Below are 25,228 nucleotides of genomic sequence, written 5' to 3'. Positions count from 1 at the left end.
ATATTGCGTAATTATGTTGGATGCTCTATGCCATCCTATGTTACGTTTGTCTGTCCACAAGAGATTAGTTCTACACATTACATATACAGTGCATTCGAAAAGTATTCAGACCGGTTTACTTTTTCCATGTTTTGTTATGTTACAGCCTTATTCTAAAATGTATTAAATAGTTTTTACCCCTCATCAATCTACACAAAATACCCCATAATAACAAAGCGAAAACAGTTTTAAATATCACATTTACATAAGTATTCAGACCCTTTACTCAGTACTTTGTTGAAGCACCTTTGGCAGCAATTTTACAGCCTCAAGTCTTCTTGGGTATGACGCTACAAGCTTGACACAGCTGTATTTGGGGTGTTTCTCCCATTCTTCTCTGCAGTTCCTCTCAAACTCTGTCAGGTTCGATGGGGAGTGTTGCAGTCTCTCCAGAGATATCCAATCGGGTTCAAGTCCAGGCTCTGCCTGGGCCACTCAGAGACTTGTCCAGAAGCCACCCCTGCGTTGTCTTGGCTGTGTGCCTAGGGTCGTTGTCGGGTTGAAAGGTGAACCTTCGCCCCAGTTTGAGGTCCTGAACGCAAGGATCTCTCTGTACTTTTCTCCGTTCATCTTTCCCTCAGTTCTGACTAGTCTCCCAGTCCCCGCCACTGAAAAACATCCCTACAACATGATGCTGCCACCACCATGCTTCACCGTAGGGATGGTGCCAGGTTTACTCCAGACTTTAACGTGATCAAGACAAAAGAGATGATTGTGGACTACAGGAAAAAAGAGGAACGAGCACGCCCCCATTCTCATTGACGGAGCTGTAGTGGAGCAGGTTGAGAGCTTTAAGTTCCTTGGTGTCCACATCACCAACAAACTAACATGGTCCAAGCACACCAAGACAGTCGTGAAGAGGGCACAACAAAACCTATTACCCCTCAGGAGACTGTAAAGATTTGGCAATGGTCCTCAGATCCTCAAAAGGTTCTACAGCTGGTTGCATCACTTCCTGGTAGGGCAACTGCTCGGTAGGTACTACAGAGGGTAGTGTGTACGGCCCAGTACATCACTGGGGCTAAGCTTCCTGCCATCCAGGACCTCTATACCAGGCATGTCAGAGGAATGCCCTAAAAATTGTCAGACTCCAGTCTGTTCTCTCTGCTACCGCACAGAAAGCGGTATTGGAGTGCCAAGTCTAGGTCCAAGAGGCTTCTAAACAGCTTCTACCCCCAAGCCATAAGACTTCCTGAACATCTAATCAAATGGCTACTCAGACCTTGCATTGCCCCCCCCCCCCCCCCCCCCCTTACACCACGGCTACTCTCTCTTGTTATCATCTATGCATAGTCACTTTAATATCTACCTGCATGTACACATTACCTCAATTACCTCAACAAACCGGGGCCCCGCTCATTGACTCTGTAACAGTACCCCCTGTATATAGTCCTGCTTTTGTTATTTTACTGCTGCTTTAATTACTTGTTATTTTATTTCTTATTCTTATTCAAAATTATTTTACTTTTAACTTTTAACTCCGTTGTTGGTTAGGGGCTCGTAAATAAGCATTTCACTGTGAGGTGTTGTTGTTCACCTGTTGTTGTATTCGACGCATGTGACTAATACAATTTGATTTGACTTGCTTTGGTTTATGGTGCTTTCACGACAACTGTGAACTTGGAAAAATACGAGGTCAAATCATGACGTCCGTGATCTACAGGTCGGAAAGTCGGAAATCTACAAAGAGGCCCGAGTTCCCTGTCGCAACTTGTTTTATTCCCAGTTGTCTTGAACGGACTGAAGTTGGAAATTTCCGAGTTCCCAGTTGTTTTGAACGCGGCAACACACACACACACACACACACATACCCACGCACAAGCACACTCACACCATTGCATAACCCGGAACTCCAGGCCATTGATGTCCACTAATTTATCTCATTACAGAGCAAGTTTGCAGGAAATAGCCAGGAAATGTTCTATTATATAATGTATTGCTCTGTCTACTCATGTACGCACTTACATAGCAGAATTGTACATCCATTGCTTCTCAAAGCATTTGGATATGAGTGGGCCTACTTTAGACGGGATAGGCTGACTGGTTTTCTATCTGCGCCTCCAACAGAACCAGTCTCCTCCCCTAAAGTTGATGTGAAAGAGAGAACATTATGCTGTCTGAACACGGGAAGAAGTTGGGTTCATAAACTAAATCGGCAGTTTGTTTACAGTAACTCCAAGTTTTTCCATTGTCGCCTTTTTGTAATTTTGACTGGTAAAAACGTGAAAACATGTCTCGTTTCGGGGCGGTGTTGTTCGCAATTTGACGAGTGATACGCAGGATTGTTGCCAAGATACATTGAAACGTGTCAGAGTAATAACTTAATCAAACCGAGACTGGAAAGACGACTTTTGGACAGAATTAAGCGAAAATGTCAGACAACAGATCAAGTTTTCTTCATATTGGAGACATTGTGTCGCTGTACGCAGAAGGCACTGTCAATGGCTTCATCAGTACATTGGGGTATGTTCCCTCTAATCTAATTAAATATTATGTGTATCTAAAACCATGTTTGATGAAAATCTGTGACAAACAGGTACAGGCTCGTTTGGCGTCTGATGCATGAAATGGGTCAATGTAACATGCAGTGTGAGATTGGTGTCTGTGGATCTGGGGTTGAGAAATCGGAAGTTGAAAAGGCCTAATCACAAGCAATTGTATCAAGGAGGAAATGAAGATGAGTAACATTGCACAGTTATGCAAGTATAATAGGAATGCAAACTTTGTGCATGTACCTCGCTAGTGTTACCAATGCGTGCGCAATGACCTGTACACATGCAGCCACTTTATTACTCTCTGGGCGTCAAATGCCAAATGGTTTACTGGGAAAGGATTATGTACTGTAATCCATGACCTAATCAAAATAGTATGAAGTGTTTTGTGAGAGGTCGTGGCCCTTTTTGCAGTAGTAGCACGTGCTGTGAGACAGCTGAAGAATTGTACTTGAATGCTCACACCTGTTTGATCAAGAAGAGCTGTAAATGTGTGTAATGTGTATGATATATTCACCAGGGTGTCCTCCAATGCAGCATGAATAATATTGTTGGGCTGTTGAATTCACCCTTATGGGAAAAAAAAGTGCAGTACAGTGTAGTATAACATCAGTTTGAGTGCAGTATGATTATCCAAAATACCACCGTTGTCTGCAGTTACTGTAAAGGATGCTATTGTGTGTGGCCAATACTTTCATCTGCTGAAAGTTATGATAGAAAACCTTCACTAACCTTTCCACTTTAAAAATATGTAAATGTTTAACTATTGGGTAATGAAAACCTTTCCAAATGCACAGAATCTGAATGAGGTTTACGGCCAAAGTAAGGTACGTGCATAGGTGCACTATAGTCTGGGGGCAGGGGGACCACTGGTTGAGCACAAAAGGTCACAGTGAATTACCTGTACTCAGAGTTTTGGGGTACTGGTTGCTGAATGGATTCTTCCCAGAGTAGGTCTAACAAGTACTCTTAAATGGTGTAGTATTATACAATGGTTGGGTCTAATGCTGATTGGTTAAAACCGCCAGTGTCTATTCCACAAGTTACCACCGGCTAAATCTAGGATGTTAAAATGCCTATTTAGTCTGTTCCATCTTACTGCTCTCATCAGCCCAGCCAGGCAATTTATAAACTTGATCTCCGCTATAAAAAGCATCTAGATTTCTTTAAGACTAACATTTTGTTTTCAACAGCGGAGATTTGTATAATCAATTTTGATGGATAAAAAGCTAGAAAGACTGAAAACTATATGCACTTCGTTTCATTTGACCTTTTTTCAAGTTACATTATATATAAAAATATATATAATGTAACTTGAAAAAAGGTCAAATGAAACGAAGTGCATATAGTTTTCAGTCTTTCTAGCTTCAGTTTGAAGTGATTGTGTTAGCTGTGTTGTTGGCTAGCTTCTCTGAACAACAGTGACGAGTGAGCACATTTTCTATGCCAGGCAAATTCGCCCCTCATTGTTATGGAGTTATCCAAATGTCGCTAGAAAACTGCTTAAACAAATGCAGCTGCTTTGCTGTTATTCTGACTGCACTTTTTTGATGTGAATGTAAGTTAGCCGTTGGCTAGCTAGCAAGCAGGGGATAAGAACGTTGCCAGCCAGTATGGCAACGGAATGTTTAGAATGAACAACTGGGTCACGTACATAGATACTGAACGACTGGGTCGCGTCTCTGGCAACAGATCCAATCGAACGAACGACCAGCCGGCTTGGGTAGCAACCCTAGATTTGTGTCGGGACTATATATTGTGGTAGGATGAAATAGTATGAAAAATTCATCAAAATAATATTTTTTTAATGAAAATATGTCAATCATAATTTGAATATGGTGGTAACCCATTGTATAAAAGTGATAATGCCCTTGAAGCCGGTGTTTGGTTGATATATTGGCCCTCGACAAACTAAACCCATGCCATGGCATTATCACTTAATTGTAGTGTTTTTTTTTTCAAGGAATGGAAGTTTTATTATCATAACTAACAGTTCATTCCAAGGACCACCTGAGAATTTCTACAAATATTAACTCGGAAGAGAATTGACTAATGCACCAAATAGACAAGCTGAGTTATTATAGTGACTACAAGAAGAAAGTTCAAATGCGGCTCCAGGACTTCAGTGAATTTCTCAGCTCTGCACTCTGCCCTCTAGGCCAGGAACAGGCTTGAATTGACAGACTGCCTCTGTGGCTTGAATCTGCCCCACCCACTTCCCGCTCTTTCTCACATTCTCTCCCTTGCTTTCATTCTCTCAATCTACTTTCTCTTTCTGTGCTTTCAAACAGCCACTCTCCAAAAGCATAGCAGGCATGAGCAGAGGATCACTCCTGAATTCCACCTATCTATTATGGCCACTCAGAACCCCAGTGTGTTCACAAGGCACACAGGCCATATTTTAATACCTTCAATGTGTCCTTGATGTAATCACTGATCTGTAAAATTAGTGGATAGGTGAAATCCCATTGCTTTCAGCAATCACACTGTATCAGATCAGCAATTTCAAGCAGGAAGGAAGGGAAATGGGAACAATGTTTATAAAGGGACAGACTGGCTTGTAACCTGGGCAGATGAAGCCTATAAAGGCCGCAGATGGACCTATGCCAACAATATGAATCATATGACCTACTTTATGTTACTGAAAAGTAACTGGTCAAAGCCAATCTCAATGCAAATGTCAAGGCCAGAAAATGTTTGAATGCAAAGTGCGTAGTAGAGGGCTCAGCTGTTTTTAAAGCAAAGGTATAAAGTCTATCAGTGATTCATTAACTGATGCAGTCTGACAGCCAGGTCTGTGTGGTGTACTTTATCAACATTAAACACTCTTAAAAAATAAGCCTCATTCAAGGCCCAGGAAGTCAGTGGCAGAGATCCTGCCTGACTACATTGCAGGTGCATGCTCGATCTTACAACGCCTGTTTAGGTATGTAACATATCAGCTAACCCTGCGTTGCCCAAGCTCGGTCCTGGGGACCCCAAGGGGTGCACGTTTTGGTTTTTAATTCAAATAATCAAAGCTTGATTAGTTGATTGTTTGTTTGAATCATCCTTGTAGTGCTAGGGCAAAATCCAAAACGTGCACCCCTTGGGGTCCTGAGGACCGAGTTTGGGAAACACTGAACTAACCACATGTAGCGCTGTGCTTTTACTGGTATTTTCAACACTTTATCCAAGTGTTGCTGCATGTAGAAAATCCTAGGAAATGTTCTGTAATTGACACAAGTGTCTAATCAAATTTATTTATGAAGCCCTTTTTACATCAGCTGATGTCACAAAGTGCTGTACAGAAACCCAGCCTAAAACCCCAAACAGCAAGCAATGCAGATGTAGAAGCACGGTGGCAAGGAAAAACTCCTTAGAAAGGCAGGAACCTAGGAAGAAACCTAGAGAGAAACCAGGCTCTGAGGGGTGGCCAGTCCTCTTCTGGCAGTGCCGGGTGGAGATTATAACAGTACAGGGCCAAGATGTTCAAACGTTCATAGATGACCAGCAGGGTCAAATAATAGTAATAATCACTGGTTGTAGAGGGTGCAACAGGTCAGCACCTCAGGAGTAAATGTCAGTTGGCTTTTCATAGATGATCATTCAGAGTTAGAGACAGTAGGTGCGCTAGAGAGTCGAAAACAGCAGGTCCGAGACAAGGTAGCACTTGTGGTAAATAGGTCAGGGTTCCATAGCTGCAGGCAGAACATTTGAAACTGGAGCAATAGCACAACCAGCTGAACTGGGGACAGCATGGCCAGGTAGTCCTTAGGCATGGTCCTCGAGCTCAGGTTCCCTGAGAGAGAGTTAGAGGGAGCATACTTAAATTCACATAGGACACCGGATAAGAAAGGAAAAATGCTCCAGATATAACAGACTGATCCTGTGCGCCCCAACACAAACTATTAGAGCATAAATACTGGAGGCTGAGACGGGAGGAGGTGGGAGACACTGTGTCCCCGTCTGATTATAACCTCGGAAAGGGCCAACCAGGCAGGATATAACCCCACCCACTTTGCCAAAGCACAGCCCCCACACCACTAGAGGGATATCTTCAAACCACCAACTTCCTACCCTGAGACAAGGCCGTGTATAGCCCACGAAGACCTCCCCCATGGCATGAACCCAACCTGGACAGGAAAGATCACGTCAGTGACTCAACCCACTCAAGTGATGCACCCCTCCTAGGGACGGCATGGAAGAGCACCAGTAAGCCAGTGACTCAGCCCCCGTAATAGGGTTAGAGGCAGAGAATCCAGGTGGAGAGAGGAGAACTGGCCAGGCAGAGACAGCAAGGGCTGTTCGCTCCAGTGCCTTTCCATTCACCTTCACACTCCTGGGACAGACTACACTCAATCACAGGACCTACTGAAGAGATTAATCCAATCACTCAATCAATGCCTGGTTGTGCGTGTTTGGCCAGGGGAGACGTAGCTCTGCAAATCTTTATCACACTAAACCTATTATTTGGCAGGGAATACTATTTCTAGATCAGTGATTCTACACCTCACTTCTCAAGTTGATCTTCTCCAGTGGACTTGAAGTTGTAGCTGAAAATGAGTCAAATAGGGGCTGTTAAAACTTCTTAAGGATTAGGCCATTTAAATGTTTTTTTGCTTAAAATGTAAAATCCAAATCTGCCTGTAGCAAGGATATGCATGTTCTTGGTACCATTTGAAAGGACACACTTTTTGACGTTTCTGGAAATGTGAAAGGAATGTAGTAGAATATAATACAATAGATAAGGTAAAATATTTATACAAATAAAATAAAAAACGTTATTTTGTATTTTTTTACCATCTTTGAAATGCAAGAGAAAGGCCATAATGTATTATTACAGCCCAGGTGAAGTTTAGATTTTGGCCACTAGATGGCATTAGTGTGTGCAAAGTTTTAGACTGATTTAATGAACCATTGCATTTCTGTTAATTCTTGTATCAAGACTGCCCAAATGTGCCTAATTTGTTTATTAATAACTTTTCGTGTTCAAAATTGTGCACTCTCCAAACAATAGCATGGTATTCTTTCACTGCAATAGCTACTGTAAATTGGACAGTGCAGTTAACTTAAATTCTTCTTAATCTTTCTGCCAATATCAGATATGTCTATGTCCTGGGAGATGTTCCTGTTACATACAACCACATGCGAATCGCATTAGCCCAGGTTAGCTCAACCATCCTGTGGAAGGGACACCGATCCCAAAGAAGTTTAAAGGGTCACATCAATGGTTGTGTCCAAATACCCATACTTGCGTCCTAAATAGGCAGTTTAATGATGTGACATTTCGAAAATCCAGTGTACTTTAAATGCCTGGATGTAATACTCATTTCGGCTTTGACAACAGCTGATCAATTAGATATGGGGATGCTATACCGAAATCAACGAATAGTGGGAAACAACTCAATCACGCATGGCGCATTTTCAGTATGCGAATAGTAGAATTATATGCACCCTTTTCCACATTGGAAGAGGTGGTCTGCGAGTGATGGGCCCTAGTTCTCTTCAAGTAGCCAAACAACAAAACTAGGGAACTTAATTTAGAAGATGCCAGAAGTAGAGGTCGACCGATTATGATTTTTCAACGCCGAGACCGATTATTGGCGGACCAAAAAAAGCCGATACCGTTTAATCAGCCGATTTTTATATTAAAAATAAATATATATATATTTATTTATTTTATTATTATTATTTTTTAAATATTTTATTTAAAAAATATATATTTATTTTTTATTTATTTGTAATAATGACAATTATAACAATACTGAATGAACACTTAACTTTAATATAATACATCAATAAAAAATCTAGTTAGCCTCATATTGAAACCTGTTCAATTTGGTTTAAATAATGCAAAAACAAAGTGTTGGAGAAGAAAGTAAAAGTGCAATATGTGCCATGTAAGAAGGCTAACGTTTAATTTCATTGCTCAGAACATGAGAACATATGAAAGCTGGTGGTTCCTTTTAACATGAGTCTTCAATATTCCCAGGTAGGAAGTTTTAGGTTGTCGTTATTATAGGACTATTTCTCTCTACCATTTGTATTTCATATACCTTTGACTATTGGATGTTATTATAGGCACTTTAGTATTGCCAGTGTAACAGTATAGCTTCCGTCCCTCTCCTCGCCCCAACCTGGGCTCGAACCAGGAACACATCGACAACAGCCACCCTCAAAGCAGCATTACCCATACAGAGCAAGGGGAACAACTACTCCAAGTCTCAGAGCGAGTGACGTTTGAAACGCTATAAGCGCGCACCCCGCTAACTAGCTAGCCATTTCACATCACATTGTTACACCAGCCTAATCTCGGGAGTTGATAGGCTTGAAGTCATAAACAGCTCAATGCTTGAAGCATTGCGAAGAGCTGCTGGCAAAACGCACTAAAGTGCTGTTTGAATGAATGCTTACGAGCCGGCTGCTGCCTACCATGGCTCTGTCAGACTGCTATATCAAATCATAGACTTAATTATAACATAATAACACACATAAATACGAGCCTTTGGTCATTAATATGGTCGAATCTGGAAACTATCATTCATCAAACTTTTATTTTAAATCAAATGTATTTATATAGCCTTTCGTACATCAGCTGATATATCAAAGTGCTGTACAGAAACCCAGCCTAAAACCCCAAACAGCAAGCAATGCAGGTGTAGAAGCACGGTGGCTAGGAAAAACTCCCTAGAAAGGCCAAAACCTAGGAAGAAACCTAGAGACCCAGGCTATGTGGGGTGGCCAGTCCTCTTCTGGCTGTGCCGGGTGGAGATTATAACAGAACATGGCCAAGATGTTCAAATGTTCATAAATGACCAGCATGGTCAAATAATGATAATCACAGGCAGAACCGTTGAAACTGGAGCAGCAGCACGGCCAGGTGGACTGGGGACAGCAAGGAGTCATCATGTCAGGTAGTCCTGAAGCATGGTCCTAGGGCTCAGGTCCTCCGAGAGAGAAAGAAAGAGAGAATTAGAGAGAGCATACTTAAATTCACACAGGACACCGGATAGGACAGGAGAAGTACTCCAGATATAACAAACTGACCCTAGCTCCCCGACACAAACTACTGCAGCATAAATACTGGAGGCTGAGACAGTGAAATAATGAACCATTCGGTATTTTGTCTAACGGGTGGCATCCCTAAGTCTTAATATTCCTGTTACATTGTACAACCTTCAATGTTATGTCATAATTACGTAAAATTCTGGCAAATTAGTTCGCAATGAGCCAGGCGGCCCAAACTGTTGCATATACCCTGACTCTGCGTGCAATGAACACAAGAAGTGACGCAATTTCACATGGTTAATATTGCCTGCTAACCTGGATTTCTTTTAGCTAAATATGCAGGTTTAAAAATATATACTTCTGTGTATTGATTTTAGGAAAGGCATTGGTGTTTATGGTTAGGTACAGTCGTGCAACGATTGGCTTCTACTGCATTCGAAGCTTCTGCGATGGTGTTCAAATGTAGGCTAAGTAGTTTTTGTTCTCTTTAAAATGATCACGAGTATTGATTGCATCGTAGGCTACATATTTTTACCCAAAGTGGATTTCTGTTTTCCCAGTGTTTCTTGTTCTCTTGCCCTGAATGTGTCGGCACCGGGATTCGGGATGTGGCTGCGTTACTGATGTCATGTTTATCAGGCCTTTTAATTTGAACATATGGAGTGTTTTAGTTTTGTAGGTTAGGTTACCTATTTCATTATTTAATTGATGGATCAAGCCTTAAGTCATTCTGATCTCGTTCCCAATGATCAGTGCTTTAGTATGTTGTTGTCCTGTCCAGTGGCTCTGAATTTGCAATGCACCCAACTGTCCTTATTGTTTCTGTACAATAGCCTTTTGATTTTAACATTTTAAAAGTTTTGGTGTGTGTACTAGGCTATTTCATTTATATATGCTACAGCACTCTGATTACACTAATAAATATGTTGAAATGGAAACAAACTATGTTGTCTTCAGTCCATTTTAAATCCGATAGATAGACCATATAGCCTATCACCAGCCTGAGTAGGCCTATAATGCCATTCATATTCTATTCAGATTTGAGAGAAATTAATCAATTTGGAAATGAGCTAATATCAGGCTAGTTTATGCCGATGCATTTCTGTTGAATTTGGAAAAATTCACCTGCACTCGGCCCCACCTACTCAGCCAATCAGAAGCTTCTACTGCGTTGTGGCATACAGCATACTTTTTACTAAATGGTACGTACTAAATAGTATGCAGTTTAAGTATGTAGTACATTAGTGTGGGTAATCGGACATGGCCACTGATACCAACCAATGTAGCTAATTTGGGAGGTAGCTCCAACTGGGATTCTAACCTGGGTCTAGAGACTGAGCACACTAGGTATTGGATTAAGGTCGCTACATTACTCCAAACTGTCGGGAGAGCGTATCTCCACTCCCCATGCTTGTCTATACCAAGTTCGTCATGTGTAAATGCCTCTCGGATGGCGCCCTCACACTTCTGTCACCAATGTAGCGAATTTGGGGTGAAGTCCTGACCATGACTCGAGCCCGAATCCAGCGACTGTCAAGTGAGTCCCGGTCAGGGCTACCCCCGAAATTTCTACAATATACTTTGATGGTTGGTTTAATTGTACCTAATTTACCCATTTTTAGCTACAACTTCCGAGTCCGTTGGAGAGGATCAGCTTGAGCAAAGTGAGGTGTAGAATCACAGATCTACGAATTGTAGTCCCTGCCAAATAATAGGTTTTGATGACGTGGCATGCAACCATTGGTTGACGCAATGTAATGCCTGAGCATCTATTTTGGCAGGAACTCCACCATTGTGCATCCTTAATGGCACCCTGTTGCCTACAGTGCACTATTTAGTCCTTGCTTCCTTCATCCTCATTCCTCACCTCCCCCTCAAGGCACATTGCAGGAGAGTATCCAAGTTCCTTGCCCTCGACATCCTCCTCCAATTAGATTTAAGTATCATATAAGACAAGGAATTAAGGAAACAAGGTTTGTATAAGCAATGATTTGACGGCTAGTAATGTTTTCAGACCCAGCCATGGTATCATGAATGTTGGCTGGAGTCGCCATTACTGTACTCGTCACATGCAACCTCGCCTCGACAGGCTTTGACTCTATAAATCCATATTGACGTATGATAGTAGCCTATATGATAGTAAGTATAAGCTCTTAAATAAGTTCCTCAGGTCACACCTCATTTACAAATGCTCAATTCCCCTGAGGCTGATCCTCTCCCTGGGTCCAATCCTCTTTTTCTGTTGTGCTTATCTATCTTTCAAGCAAACACAAGTCAACACATTTCAGGTTAGTAGTCACTTGTTACTTTATACAACCATAAGGTAGCCTGAATTGTGTATGAACTGTTCATAGACCTGTCATTTAGCTACACAGGGTAAATGACTGCATTTAATCTCATTGAAAGCATTTAAGCTGAAAAAAAGGTTACAATTTATTTATATATACACACATACATACATGACACACACTACCATTCAAAAGTTTTGTGTGACTTAGAAATGTCCTTGTTTTTGAAAGAAAAGCACATTGTTTTTGTCCATTAAAATCCAATTGATCAGAAATACAGTGCAGACATTGTTAATGTTGTAAATGACTATTGTAGCTGGAAACGCAGATAAAAAAAAAAAATGGAATATCTACATAGGCGTACAGAGGCCCATTATCAGCAACCATCACTCCTGTATTCCAATGACACGTTGTGTTAGCTAATCCAAGTTTATCATTTTAAAAGGCTAATTGATAATTTGAAAACCCTTTTGCAGTTATGATAGCACAGCTGAAAACTTTTGTGCTGATTTAATGAAGCAATAAACAGGCCTTCTTTAGACTAGTTGAGAATCTGGAGCATCAGCATTTGTGGGTTCGATGGCAACGAAACAAATAACTTTCGTCTGAAACTCGTCAGTCCTATTCTTGTTCTGAGCAATTAAGGCTATTCCATTAGAGAAATTGCCAAGAAACTGAAGATCTCGTACAATGCTGTGTACTACTCCCTTCACAAAACAGCGCAAATTGGCTCTAACCAGAATAAAAAGAGGAGTGGGAGGCCCAGGTGCACAACTGAGCAAGAGGACAAGTACATTAGTGTTTAGTTTGAGAAACAGACGCCTCACAAGTCCTCAACTGGCAGCTTCATTAAATAGTAACCGCAAAACACCAGTCTTAACGTCAACAGTGAAGAGGCGACTCCGGGATGCTGGCCTTCTAGTCAGAGTTGCAAAGAAAAAGCCATATCTCAGACTGGCCAATAAAAATAAAAGATTAAGATTGGCATAAGAACACAGACACTGGACAAAGGAACTCTGCCTAGAAGGCCAGCATCCCGGAGTTGCCTCTTCACTGTGCTTTAAAACCATTTTTTTAAGTGCTTTTCTTTCAAAAACAAGGATATTTCTAGGTGACCCCAACCTTTTGAACGGTAGTGTGTACGAACATGCATGCATACAGTTGAGGTCGGAAGTTTACATACACTTAGGTTGGGGTCATATAAACTTGTTTTTCAACCACTCCACACATTTCTTGTTAAACTACAGTTTTAACAAGTCTGTTAGAACATCTACTTTGTGCATGACACAGGCAATTTTTCCAACAATTGTTTACAGATGGTGAATTATAAGTGAAATAATCTTTCACAAATCCAGTAGGTCAGAAGTTTACATACACACATACAAGTTGACTGTGCCTTGAAACTGCTTGGAAAATTCCAGAAAATTATGTCATGGCTTTAGAAGTTTCTGATAGGCTAATTGACATCATTCGAGTCAATTGGAGGTGTACCTGTGGATGTATTTCAAGGCCTACCTTCAAACTCAGTGCCTCTTTGCTTGACATCATGGGAAAATCAAAAGAAATCAGCCAAAAAATTGTAGACCTCCACAAGTCTGGTTCATCCTTGGGAGCAATTTCCAAACGCCTGAAGGTACCACGTTCATCTGTACAAACAATAGTACACAAGTATAAACACCATGGGACCACGCAGCCGTCATACTGCTCAGGAAGGAGACCCTTTCTGTCTCCTAGAGATGAATGTACTTTGGTGCGAAAAGTGCAAATCAATCCCAGAACAACAGCAAACGACCTTGTGAAGATGCTGGAGGAAACGGGTACAAAAGTATCGTTATCCACAGTCAAACGAGTCCTATATTGACATAACTTGAAGGTCAGCAAGGAAGAAGCCTCTGCTCCAAAACCTCCATTAAAAAGCCAGACTACAGTTTGCACATGGGGACAAAGATCGTACTTTTGGGAGAAATGTCCTCTGGTCTGATGAAACGATATAACTGTTTGGCAATAATGACCATTGTTATGTTTGGAGGAAAAAGGGGGAGGCTTGCAAGCTGAAGAACACCATCCCAACCTTGAAGCACAGTGGTTGCAGCATCATGTTGTGGTAAGTGCTTTGCTGCAGGAGGGACTGGTGCACTTCACAAAATAGATGGCATCATGAGGCAGGAAAATTATGTGGATATATTGAAGCAACATCAGTCAGGAAGTTAAAGCTTGGTCGCGAATGGGTCTTCCAAATGGACAATGACCCCAAGCATACTTCCAAAATTGTGGCAAAATGGCTTAAGGACAACAAAGTCAAGGTATTGGAGTGGCCATCACAAAGCCATGACCTAAATCCCATAAAAAAAAAGTTGTGGGAAGAACTGATAAAGCGTGTGCGAGCAAGGAGGCCTACAAACCTGACTCAGTTACACCAGCTCTGTCAGAAGGAATAGGCCAAAATTCACCCAACTTATTGTGGGAAGCTTGTGGAAGGCTACCCAAAATGTTTGACCCAAGTTAATCAATTTTAAAGGCAATGCTACCAAATACTAATTGAGTGTAAAACTTCTGACCCACTGGGAATGTGATGAAAGAAATAAATAAAAGCTTAAATAAACAATTCTCTCTCCTATTATTTGGACATTTCACATTCTTAAAATAAAGTGGTGATCCTAACTGGCCTATGACTGGGATTTTTTTACTAGGATTAAATGTCAGAAATTGTGAAACTGAGTTAAAATTTATTTGGCTAAGGTGTATGTAAACTTCAGACTTCAACTGTACATACAGTACCAATCAAAAGTTTGGATACACCTACTCATTCCAGGGTTTTTCTTTTTACTATTTTCTACATTGTATAATAATAGTAACTACATCAAAACTATGACATAACACATGGAATCATGTCGTAACCAAGAAAGTGTTGAACAAATGAAAATATGTTACATTTGAGATTCTTCAAATAGCCAACATTTGCCTTGATGACAATTTTGCCCATTCTCTCAATCAGCTTCATGAGGTAGTCACCTGAAATGCATTTCAATTAACAGGTGTGCCTTGTTCAAAGTTAATTTGTGGAATTTCTTTCCTTAATGCGTTTGAGCCAATCAGCTATGTTGTAACAAGGTAGTGGGGTTATACAGAAGATAGCCCTATTTAGTAAAATACCAAGTCCATATTATAGCAAGAACAGCTCAAATAAGCAAAGAGAAACGACAGTCCATCATTACTTTAAGACATGAAGGTCAGTCAATCCAGAACATTTCAAGAACTTTGATAGGTTCTTCAAGTGTAGTCACAAAAACCATCAAGTGTTCTGATGAAACTGGCTCTCATGAGGACCAGCACAGGAAAGGAAGACCCAGAGTTACCTCTACTGCAGAGGATAAGTTCATTAGAGTTTACTGCACCTCAGATTACAGCCCAAATAAATACTTCAGAGTTCAAGTAACAGACACATGTCAACATCCCCTGTTCAGAGGAGACTGCATGAAGCAGGCCTTCATGGTCAAATTGCTGCATGAAACCACTACTAAAGGAGACTAAGAAGAAGAAGAGACTTGCTCGGTCCAAGAAAGACAAACAATGGACATTAGACTGGTGGAAATCTGTCCTTTTGATCTGATAAATCCACATTTTTGTTTCCACCGCCATTTCTTTTGTGATGCAGAGTAGGTCAATGGATGATCTTTGAATGTGTAGTTCCCACTGTGAAGCATGAAGGAGGAGGTGTGGGGGTGCTTTGCTATTGATTCTGTCAGTGATTTATGTAGAATTGATGGATTCTATCAAAATGTAACATGTTTCAAGTTAAATTGTCGTTTGCATCCTGTTTAGTGAATCATTACTGTGAGTATTAATGGAGTTTAGGCCATGAAACTGTGTATGCTTATTTAGAAAGGTTGACCTAATCAGATAAGAGGAAATTGCCTCGGATCAGAGAGCAGGCTTAGGCCCAGAACGGAAGATGGACATGGTGTGATTCTGACATATGGCTAAACAAAGAGAGAACCATGGACGTTCCACAGGGGAAATGAGGGAACCTCATTGGGGTCATAAAATGTATAGCTGGGGAGGTGATGCCTACAAGAGAAGAGTATAACATGTGTTGTGAGCTTTCTAAATGTATGCACTCAGCTGTTTGTGTCCTTGGTATTAAAGACTTCACTTTTCTTGAGTGTTTGGTCTCAATTCCTTATTGCAAAGAGGTTTTAAAAGCATTTTTCTTTCTGACAGAATTCAAGAATTCCGAATTCAATATATTTAGATTTTTAACGCTTTCTGGTTACTACTTTATTCCATATGTTGTTTCATAGTGTTGATGTCTTCACAATTATTCTACAATGTAGAAAATAGACAAAATAAAGAAACTCTTGAATGAGTAGGTGTGTCTAAAATTTTGACTGGTACTGTATGTGTATATTATACATTTTTTATAATAAAAAATAATAATAAAGCAGTCAAGCTCCATTGGTGACATTAAGCTAGCTGTGGTGTGTGTGTGCTTACCCAACCTTCTCTCCATTGTCTTTATCAAATTGAAGCATGCCCTTATGGCAGTTCTGCTTTTTATTTAAAAACTTCTCTTTTATGTAAAGCTAACATTCTACTCTTATACAATGAGTGTACAAAACATTAAGGACACCTGCTCTTCCCATGACAGACTGACCAGGTGAAAGCTATAATTCCTTATTGATGTCACTTGTTATATAAACTTCAATCAGTATAGATGAAGGGGATGAGACAGGCTTAAAAATCCTTCTTTAACCTATGGGTGTCATTCAGAGATTGAATTGGCAAGACAAAAGAATGAAGTGCCTTTGAACGGGGTATGGTAGTAGGCAATGTTCCCTCTAAGCTTTTGTGATCAAATCAACGCCATATTAGCCACTTTCAGTGCAACATACTGAAACAAAACTAACTAGAGATTTTGTTGTAGAGTAGGATTCTATTGCTCAAGACTCGTACTCTACACAGCCCGTACTCTACACAGTCCTGTGCGGCATAACCAATCAGAACTACAGTAGGCCTATATGCAAATGGCCCATTGCCGTATATGGATCTGTGCAATTTACTGTGTTTACAGCTGTGGTTGAGCATAATGTGCTTATTTTGAGATCAAAGCAAGAGCTGCATGTAGCCATTTGTGCACATTTTGTTCATATTCTTTGCTAGTTAGTGAGTTATTAGCCCAGTTATAGATCATTTGCAATCAGCAATAGGGGAGTGATTGCTTCCTACAAGAGCTCAAAACGTGTACATTCTAGACATCTTTGAAAAGCAAGTCAGGTAAAGAGCTTTTTGTTGTTGTATTAAAGTGGCAGTGTTGTATTTTGAGGCAGGCTACATTTTATTTTGTAAAGTGGTTTCTTGCATCAAACAACACAATCTTTTCAGTCACCTTCTTGTCTGTGGATAAACAGGTTCATGTCAAGCCCTGCATGTTTTTCTTAAGTCTCATGGAATGTAGAACACAGCACATTGGCTGCTATTGTAGGCTGAATGATAGAACAGCTATTTCCATGTAATGTTATGGGATGCATTTTCTCCATTGTTTTTGATGGTAGGCCTGCATTATGATTATGACCTCAGTAGCCTGCTTGGCCATTGTTAATACTAACTTAAAGCAGGTACAGCCTCAGTGTTCACAGTAAATGCGAGCTGGAAATTGCACAGAACGTTCAAGTTTGCGCTCAGCAGACCTGAAATTTGCTCGGTGCCACATTTTTCTTTAGAGGGAACATTGGTAGTAGGTGCCAGGCTGTGAATGCTTCTGAGGGGAGGATGGCTCATAATAATGCCTGGAATGGAGCAACTGCAATGGCATCAATCCATTTGTTTGACATTTTTGATACCATTCTGCTCCAGCCATTACCACGAGCCCATCCTCCCAATTAAGGTGTCACCAACCTATGGTGCCAGGTGCACGGTTTGTGTCAAGAACTGCAACACTGCTAGGTTTTTCATGCTCAACGGTTTCCCATGTGTTCAAGAATGGTCCACCACCCAAAGGACATCCAGCTAACTTGACAAAACTATGGGAAGCATTGGAATCAACATGGGCCAGCATCCCTGTGGAAATGCTTTGACACCTTGTAGAGTCCATGCCTCGACAAATTGAGGCTGTTCTGAGGGCAAAGGGGGGGGGGGGGGGGGGTGCGGTGCGCAACTCAATATTAGGAAGGTGTTCTTAATATTTGGTATACTGTCTTCTGTATCATGCTTAATCTGAGCAGTAAATTGGCCATTCTACTGTATTCTTATATCAGAAGATCTGTGTGGTCACACGTTTATTTTGGTCACCACGGCCTGTGGTCTTTTGCCTTGTCATAATGTATAAGGTAATGGAGATATATGATGCATTTGGAAAGTATTCAGACCCCTTGACTTTTTTGTTTTTTCAAAACTTTTTTGTCACACAATACCCCATAATGACAAAGCAAAAACGGGTTAATAGTTTTTTTCTGCAAATTTTATAAACTGAAATATCACATTTACATAAGTATTCAGACCCTTTACTCAGTACTTTGTTGAAGCACCTTTGGCAGAGATTGCAGCCTCGAGTCTTCTTGGGTATGACGCTACAAGCTTGACACAGCTGTATTTGGGGTGTTTCTCCCATTCTTCTCTGCAGATTTGTTTGTTGGAGCGTCACTACACAGCTATTTTCAGGTCTCTCCAGAGATGTTCGATCGGGTTCTAGTCTGGGCTCTGGCTGGGCCACTCAAGGACATTGAGAGACTGAAAAACATCCCCACAGCATAATGCTGCCACCACTATGCTTCACCATAGGGATGGTGGCAGGTTTCCTTCAGACGTGACGCTTGGCAGTCAGGCCAACGAGTTCAATCTTGATTTCATCAGACCAGAGAATCTTGTGTCTCGTGGTCTGATAGTATTTAGGTGCCTTTTGGCAAAATCCAAGCGGGCTGTCATGTGCCTTTTACTGAGGAATGTCTTCCATCTGGCCAGTCTACCATAAAGGCCTGATTGGTGTAGTGCTGCAGAGATGTGGAAGGTTCTCCCATCTCCACAGAGGAACTCTAGAACTCTGTCAGAGTGACCATTGGGTTCTTGGTCACCTCCCTGACTAAGGACCTTCTCCCCTGGTTGCTCAGTTTGGCTGGGTGGCCAGCTCTAGGAAGTCTTGGTGATTCCAAACTTCTTCCATTTAAGAATGATGGAGGTCACTGTGTTCTTGGGGACCTTCAATGCTGCAGAATTGTTTTTGGTACTCTTCCCCTTTTTTGTGCCTCACTACAATCCTGTCTCGGAGCTCTACGGACAATTCCTTCAAACTCATAGCTTGGTTTTTGCTCTGACATGCACTGTAAACTGTGGGACCTTTCCAAATCTTGTCAAATCAATTGACTTTACAATAGGTGGACTCCAAGTTGTTGAAACATCTCAAGGATGATCAATGGAAACAGGATGAACCTGAGCTCAGTTTCAAGTCTCATAGCAAAGGGTCTGAATACTTATGTAAATAGGGTATTTTCTGTTTTATATTTGCAAAAAATTCTAATAACCTGTTTTTGCTTTGTTGTTATGGGGTATTGTGTGTAGATTGAGGATTTTTTTATTTAATCCATTTTAGAATATGGTTTAGTGAAACAATGTGGAAAGTCGAGCGGTCTGGATACATTCCGACTGCACTGTAATTAGCTTGCCCGTATTCTGTTGGCCAGATGTACCGCTGTTTCATGTTCAACTTTTAGTTCCAGGACCAGGGTCGCATTAATTAAGTCATGCAATGGGAAGCATTTTAAAATGAGCGTTTGTTATTGTACAAGTAGTCCCTCCCTGTTTAGGTCAGTTTTTTTCCATTTGATTCCTAATGAATAGGGCCCTAGCTCTTTGAACTGAGCAGAGTCAGGAGCTTATTCATTAGGGGACACTGTAGCAAAGCCTTTTTGCAATTGGAAAAAATGAAAATGTGGCTTTCGTATTGGACAAGCTTCAGGCAGTCCCTCCTTGTTGGTCACTCTTTCGTTTGGTGCCTAATGAATGCGGGCCTGGGCTCTCGGGAACTTAAGGTTACTCATGTGTTAGCTAGAGTAATGAGTAGTATGTATCCTGTTTTGTTGTGTAGCACTTGATTTGAAATCCTATTGGATCCTATTGTCTCTAGTTTAGATGGGACATTGATATGGGAGCTGAGGAATAGGACATATGCACAACCACAGCCAGACAGTTGGAACTGAATGATCAACAGCTATGGCAGCAAAAGAAAATACCCGGCTGACTCACTGTAGTTGGACTGCCAGCTTTGTCTAAACCAGAGGGACTGTGCCTTGCATCTTAGTAGGGTAGATGAATGTGTATGTCTGTGTATTCCAGTGAAGACTTGTTTATGATGAATGTGATTATGACAGGCTAGTGCATGAAGATGCCAGGGGCCTGTTCAGGAGGGTGCAGAATGTTCAGACGGAAATAGACAATGACAGGATTGTTCTACGCAATCTATCTAATCATTGTAAGCTCTATGCTATCTGCATTGCAACGTTCTGAATGTTCTACATCACTGAATACACCCCTACTGTTTGAGTCAGAGGCTGAGCTTAGCTATATGGATGTGTTTAAAATCTGGAGCCAGATGAGGATATGAATATCACAGAAGAAGAGCGATACAAAAGTTAATGTGCTATAAGTAATGTGTGAAAACACCCCAGGCTTTTGCTAGGTGACTAAGCTATTTGTAAATCTTGTTCAGTTGTAAGTCAAGCGCATGGAACTGCATTGGATACAATAATCTGCTGGTTATTTCTTTAGCAATGCAGACGAGCAGAGAACACACACACTAAGGATGAAACCGACCACAAGGATAAGCTCCAGTCAACATAATAAGAGGATGCCTCACACTGGGCTTCCTTCAACATATCGGGTGGAACTTTACACAATGTCACAGTTTTGTTTTTGTCTCAGCTATCCTGGTCTTAGCCTGGTGCCAGATCTGTTTGTGCTGTCATGCCAAATCATATGTTCATTGGTGTGTCAATGACCACCATAGGAGTTAGCAAGAAAGCACAAACAGATCTGGGACCAGGCTAGCATAAACTGAAATGTGATGATATAATATATACTTGTTTCACATGATGCAGCTAGGTCACATAAAAGTTAGAAGTGAAGAATAGAGGCACATTCTCTGCCGAGAGTCAACAGATTCATGTTGAGTTTCTAGGTTCATCAAAGCTTCGCTGAGAATGTAGTAACACTGGCATGTTATATCACGCTGCGTTGGTGTGTTAGTTCAGTGTGGATGGACAGTATGTTGTGTGAAGTTCACCAGTCTTCTGGACAATTCTCTAAAGATATTGTAGTTTTATTGTAGCTATAAAACTTTAAGCAAAATAATTGCTGTTGCAGGCTGATTGACTATACAATGACAATGACATTGACTATAAAATCCAGGCATGCAGTGTGGAGACAAGGCGGTTAGATGTCAATCTATCAGCATTTAGGACTAATCAGCCACACACAGAAGCCAAGAGCATTTCCTGTGGCCCCACCAAGCCCTTTACAGAATTCACTGTTTCCATTTCAACTAGACCAGGGCCTATATTCACTAAGGGCAATTCCACGGAAACAGAATGATGAGATTTTTCACTTTAAAATGTGTGTCAAACAAAAAACAATGATTGCAAACTTAAATAAACCATATGACTCTATGGACAAGGACTACTTTTAACAATTTCACCTGAAAAGTTCACATTGTTTTACTTGAACAGTGCAGATGCAAATGCAATTTTGTAAAATATTCATTGGAAATTGTAAAGTCGACCTTGTGCATAGAATTGTATGGTTTGTTTGACTTTGCCATACTTGGTTTATGTTTGGCACATATTATAAAGTAAAATATGTGTTTCAGCATCATTCTGTTGCCGTGGAATTGCCCCTAAGAATCTCAGTATTAGCGTGGATATTAGTTTCGTTTTTTAAATAATAATAATAATAATAATAAATAATAATAATAATAATAATAATAATGTTACATGGATAGGTGTCAACCTGATACAAGATCACTACACATACTTTGAAAAGCTTTTTGAATACTGGCCCTGTTATCATTGTAAAACATACAGTAAACACTAACCATCACAATCAGCGATTATATCTACACACTAATGAAATCTGGCAATGCTCTGAATTCAACATCCAATGAGGATGATCACATACAATGCCTGCTGATCTGATTTCTTCCTTCTTACATGCTATGTTGGTAGTCTGGTTCTAGACTAGGTTGAAGATGACCAGGTTAGGACAAGCTAATCATTGCATTATGAAGCTTGTGAAAATAAACAAACGCATGGGACCAGCGCCGTTGCTAACTAGCATCGCTAGTTAGCAATTATTCCACATTTATGCAAAGAGTTATATGATATTGTAATCCTCTTGTCTTCAACCTGGGTTCGAGACATCATCAACAACCCTGTCTGCCATGGAGTACCACTGTCTATTCTGGGAGATGAAGGTGTATGGGATCATAGGAAACTGCAGAACATGCCTGCCATGGAGCTCTGTTATGGAGTTTAATTAATAGTAGGAAAGATGTGTGTTATGTTCTCTCCCATATGAACTGCATCAATGGTGTGTATATGATGTTGGCATGTTTTCTCCCCAGGCTTGTTGATGACAGGTGTGTGGTGCAGCCCGATGCAGGAGACCTTGCCAATCCACCCAAAAAGTTCAGAGGTGAGTGGGAGGAGTCTGACCAGCTGCACAATCACATAGGTCACCAAGACTCAAGTGATAGTTAAATTGACATGCTGCCAAAACACTTGTACTTCACATTTCTTTCCCCCTTACGAGTTCTGACTTTGCTGATAGTGACTTTATTGAGGAAAATGTACTTACTAGGACGGAGCTATATGATTGCCTCACCTAGCTGTTGTAAGATTAATACACTAACTGTAAGTCGCTCTGCATAGGATTGTCTGCTAAATTACTAATATAAAAAACATGTATGTTTGATTCATGTATGTATCCCTCTCACTCTCTAACCCTCCCTGTTTCTATTTTTTTTATATCTTTCTATGTTTTTTTCCTCCATTTCTTTCTTCCTCTCCAAATCTTGTGTGTCTCTCCAGACTGCCTGTTCAAGGTGTGTCCGATGAACAGGTACTCAGCTCAGAAGCAGTTCTGGAAGGCCAAACAGGGCAAACAAGGCAACAACAACACAGAAGAAGACCTATTCAAGAAGTTACAGGTATAAACTGTCTGCAAGTACTAGTCTTCTTCATTCACAGTCCTGGGCAGGATTTTGATCCGTCCTGGCACTAACACAACCGATTCACCGAATCAAGGGCTTAATCATTACTAGTATTAGTGCTGGGTTGGAACAACAGTCTGCACGCCCTGTAGGTCCCCAGGACCTGGACTGAAGAGCACTGCTTTAAAGGGCCAATGAGCAATTGAAACAATATCAAGGCGTTCTTCCAGCCACTGTTTGGGTAAAAAGCTGAGGGCTGGAGATGTGTAACCACTCTCAAATTCATAGACCGAGCTATGGATGCAAGGACTGATCCTACATTATATCAAAATGATCATTTTAACAATGTTTTGAGGCTGTACAGTGCTTGTTTACATTGTACAACAAACATATATTTTGGGTTCTGATTGGGTACGTCAGTTAAACTATAGCATTGAGGCATTTATAAGTTAAGATTCAATGGGTACACCCAAAAATGGATGTAGAAACTGCTGATTGCCCCCTTTTTTTTAAGTCAACCAAGATCAGTTTGAGCAAGCCGAGGCACACAATCACTTAATCTTAATCTTGATCACATAACTAGTCATTTGAAATGCAAGGTGTTTAGATCAGTGACTGCACAATATGACTGCAATGTAATCAGTCCCAAACATGTTTTTGTTCATGTCCCAGCATGCAGCAGAACTGGAACAGAAGCAGAATGAGACGGAGAATAAGAAGCTGCTGGGAGAGGTGGTAAAGTACAGTAACGTCATCCAGGTAAAAGCCAACGACAGACAACTCCCTCTTATCTGAGGCTATATCTCTGTTTGCGTTGTGCCAGGAACCTTGTGTTTGTTTTCACTTGGTCACCAAGGCTGCCTTTCTGTTTGTAGTCTGGCCTCTAGTGGCTCACATTGCCATTGAGGCAATTTGTCAGCCTAAATGATGAATGGCACAGAGCAATTTAAGCTTGTTTGTGGCCTCTGTGGTTTAAACAGCCGTATTAAAATAAGTGTTTTGGTCAGGTCCAGTCTTTTGCTGTTAAAAGATAAAGCTTTTTTCATGCTTTAATCTGTGTGCTTCTTTCATGCTAAAGCCAATATTTAAATTACCTGTCTTGAAATGGGAAACTTTTTGAATGATTTTGAATTGGTGAAATTAAATGATGAACTTGCCCTACATCTTACTTTAATAAAAAAAACTGTTTCCTAGCAATAAAGAAATGTGATTGGTTAAGATTGGAGTTAGGTGTTGGGGTTGGATTCGAACCATGGACCTTGTGTAAGATGTGTCCTTGTGAATCGGCCCCCTTTATTTTCCCCTCAGCTTCTGCATATAAAGAGTAACAAGTACTTGACGGTGAACAAGCGTCTGCCAGCGCTGCTGGAGAAGAACGCCATGCGTGTGTCTCTGGACCCAGCTGGCAATGAGGGCTCCTGGTTCTACATCCAGCCCTTCTGGAAACTCCGCAGCGAGGGGGATAACGTAGGTACCCCTTTTTAGTGCTGATCTTGGTTCAAGGCCCCCCTATCTATATAATCCTATTAATTATTATCTGAAAGGCAAAACTGATCCTAGATCAGCACTTTTACTGAGCTGCTTTATGAGAAGGGGCCCTGACCTGACTCGCTACAGGCCAGTGCTTTGAATGTACCCTGTAAATAGGGCCAGGAGTTTTTCCCGAACATGTGACCCGGCGATAAACTCTTAGCCCTATTTATCATAGATATGTTATGGTAAACCAAACCTCATGATGAACCTCAGTATTGTTCATAATTATTTAAAGTTTTTAGGTGCTGTCTTAGTATTGAACATTTCCTATTTTATTTAGATTGGTATTATGTTCAAGTAATGTCTAATCCTTCTGAAATAACTTGATTGGTTTTCTCCTTTCCTTTTGCTTTAGCATCCTATGGTGGAAGGTATTCTTCTTGTTTGTAGTGCATGGTGTGTGTGTTAGGCCATGAGACTTGCTGTGAAAGCATGTTAGCACTAGCCTTGCATGTAGTCATTGAGCATTGAAAAACTTAAGTACGTGAGTGCATTTCCACTAGTCTTCTATAATTAGCCATTTTTTTTCCCTTAAAGGGCCATTACATCACTTTTCCACCTCATATCCATAATCTCCGGTACCAAACCAGTGTCTACATATGTGAAAACGGCACTTTTCTATGATCTGTGGTTAAAAAGATGTTTTCACAGAGTGATTTTTCTAAACCTGCAACGGGTTTCTAGCCCAAGGG

The 25,228-nt window shown here is 40.9% G+C and overlaps 1 protein-coding gene across 3 annotated transcripts in view; it reads left to right on the top strand.

Moving 5' to 3' along the window:
• The first annotated feature begins 2,139 nt into the window (after positions 1 to 2,139).
• LOC139373668 (inositol 1,4,5-trisphosphate-gated calcium channel ITPR2-like) overlaps positions 2,140 to 25,228 on the top strand; it is a 173,009-nt gene continuing 149,920 nt past the window's right edge. For all 3 annotated transcript variants that reach the window (XM_071114505.1, XM_071114515.1, XM_071114495.1), the window contains exons 1-5: positions 2,140 to 2,502; positions 22,416 to 22,486; positions 22,882 to 23,000; positions 23,676 to 23,762; positions 24,312 to 24,470. In XM_071114505.1, coding sequence (XP_070970606.1) covers positions 2,411 to 2,502; positions 22,416 to 22,486; positions 22,882 to 23,000; positions 23,676 to 23,762; positions 24,312 to 24,470 — 528 coding nt within the window. In that variant the 5' untranslated portion in view covers positions 2,140 to 2,410. The remainder of the gene's footprint in view (positions 2,503 to 22,415; positions 22,487 to 22,881; positions 23,001 to 23,675; positions 23,763 to 24,311; positions 24,471 to 25,228) is intronic.

This window comes from Oncorhynchus clarkii, chromosome 2, assembly GCF_045791955.1.
Source record: "Oncorhynchus clarkii lewisi isolate Uvic-CL-2024 chromosome 2, UVic_Ocla_1.0, whole genome shotgun sequence".
Classification (NCBI taxonomy): Eukaryota; Metazoa; Chordata; class Actinopteri; order Salmoniformes; family Salmonidae; genus Oncorhynchus; species Oncorhynchus clarkii.
This window is presented reverse-complemented; position numbering and strand designations above follow the sequence as displayed.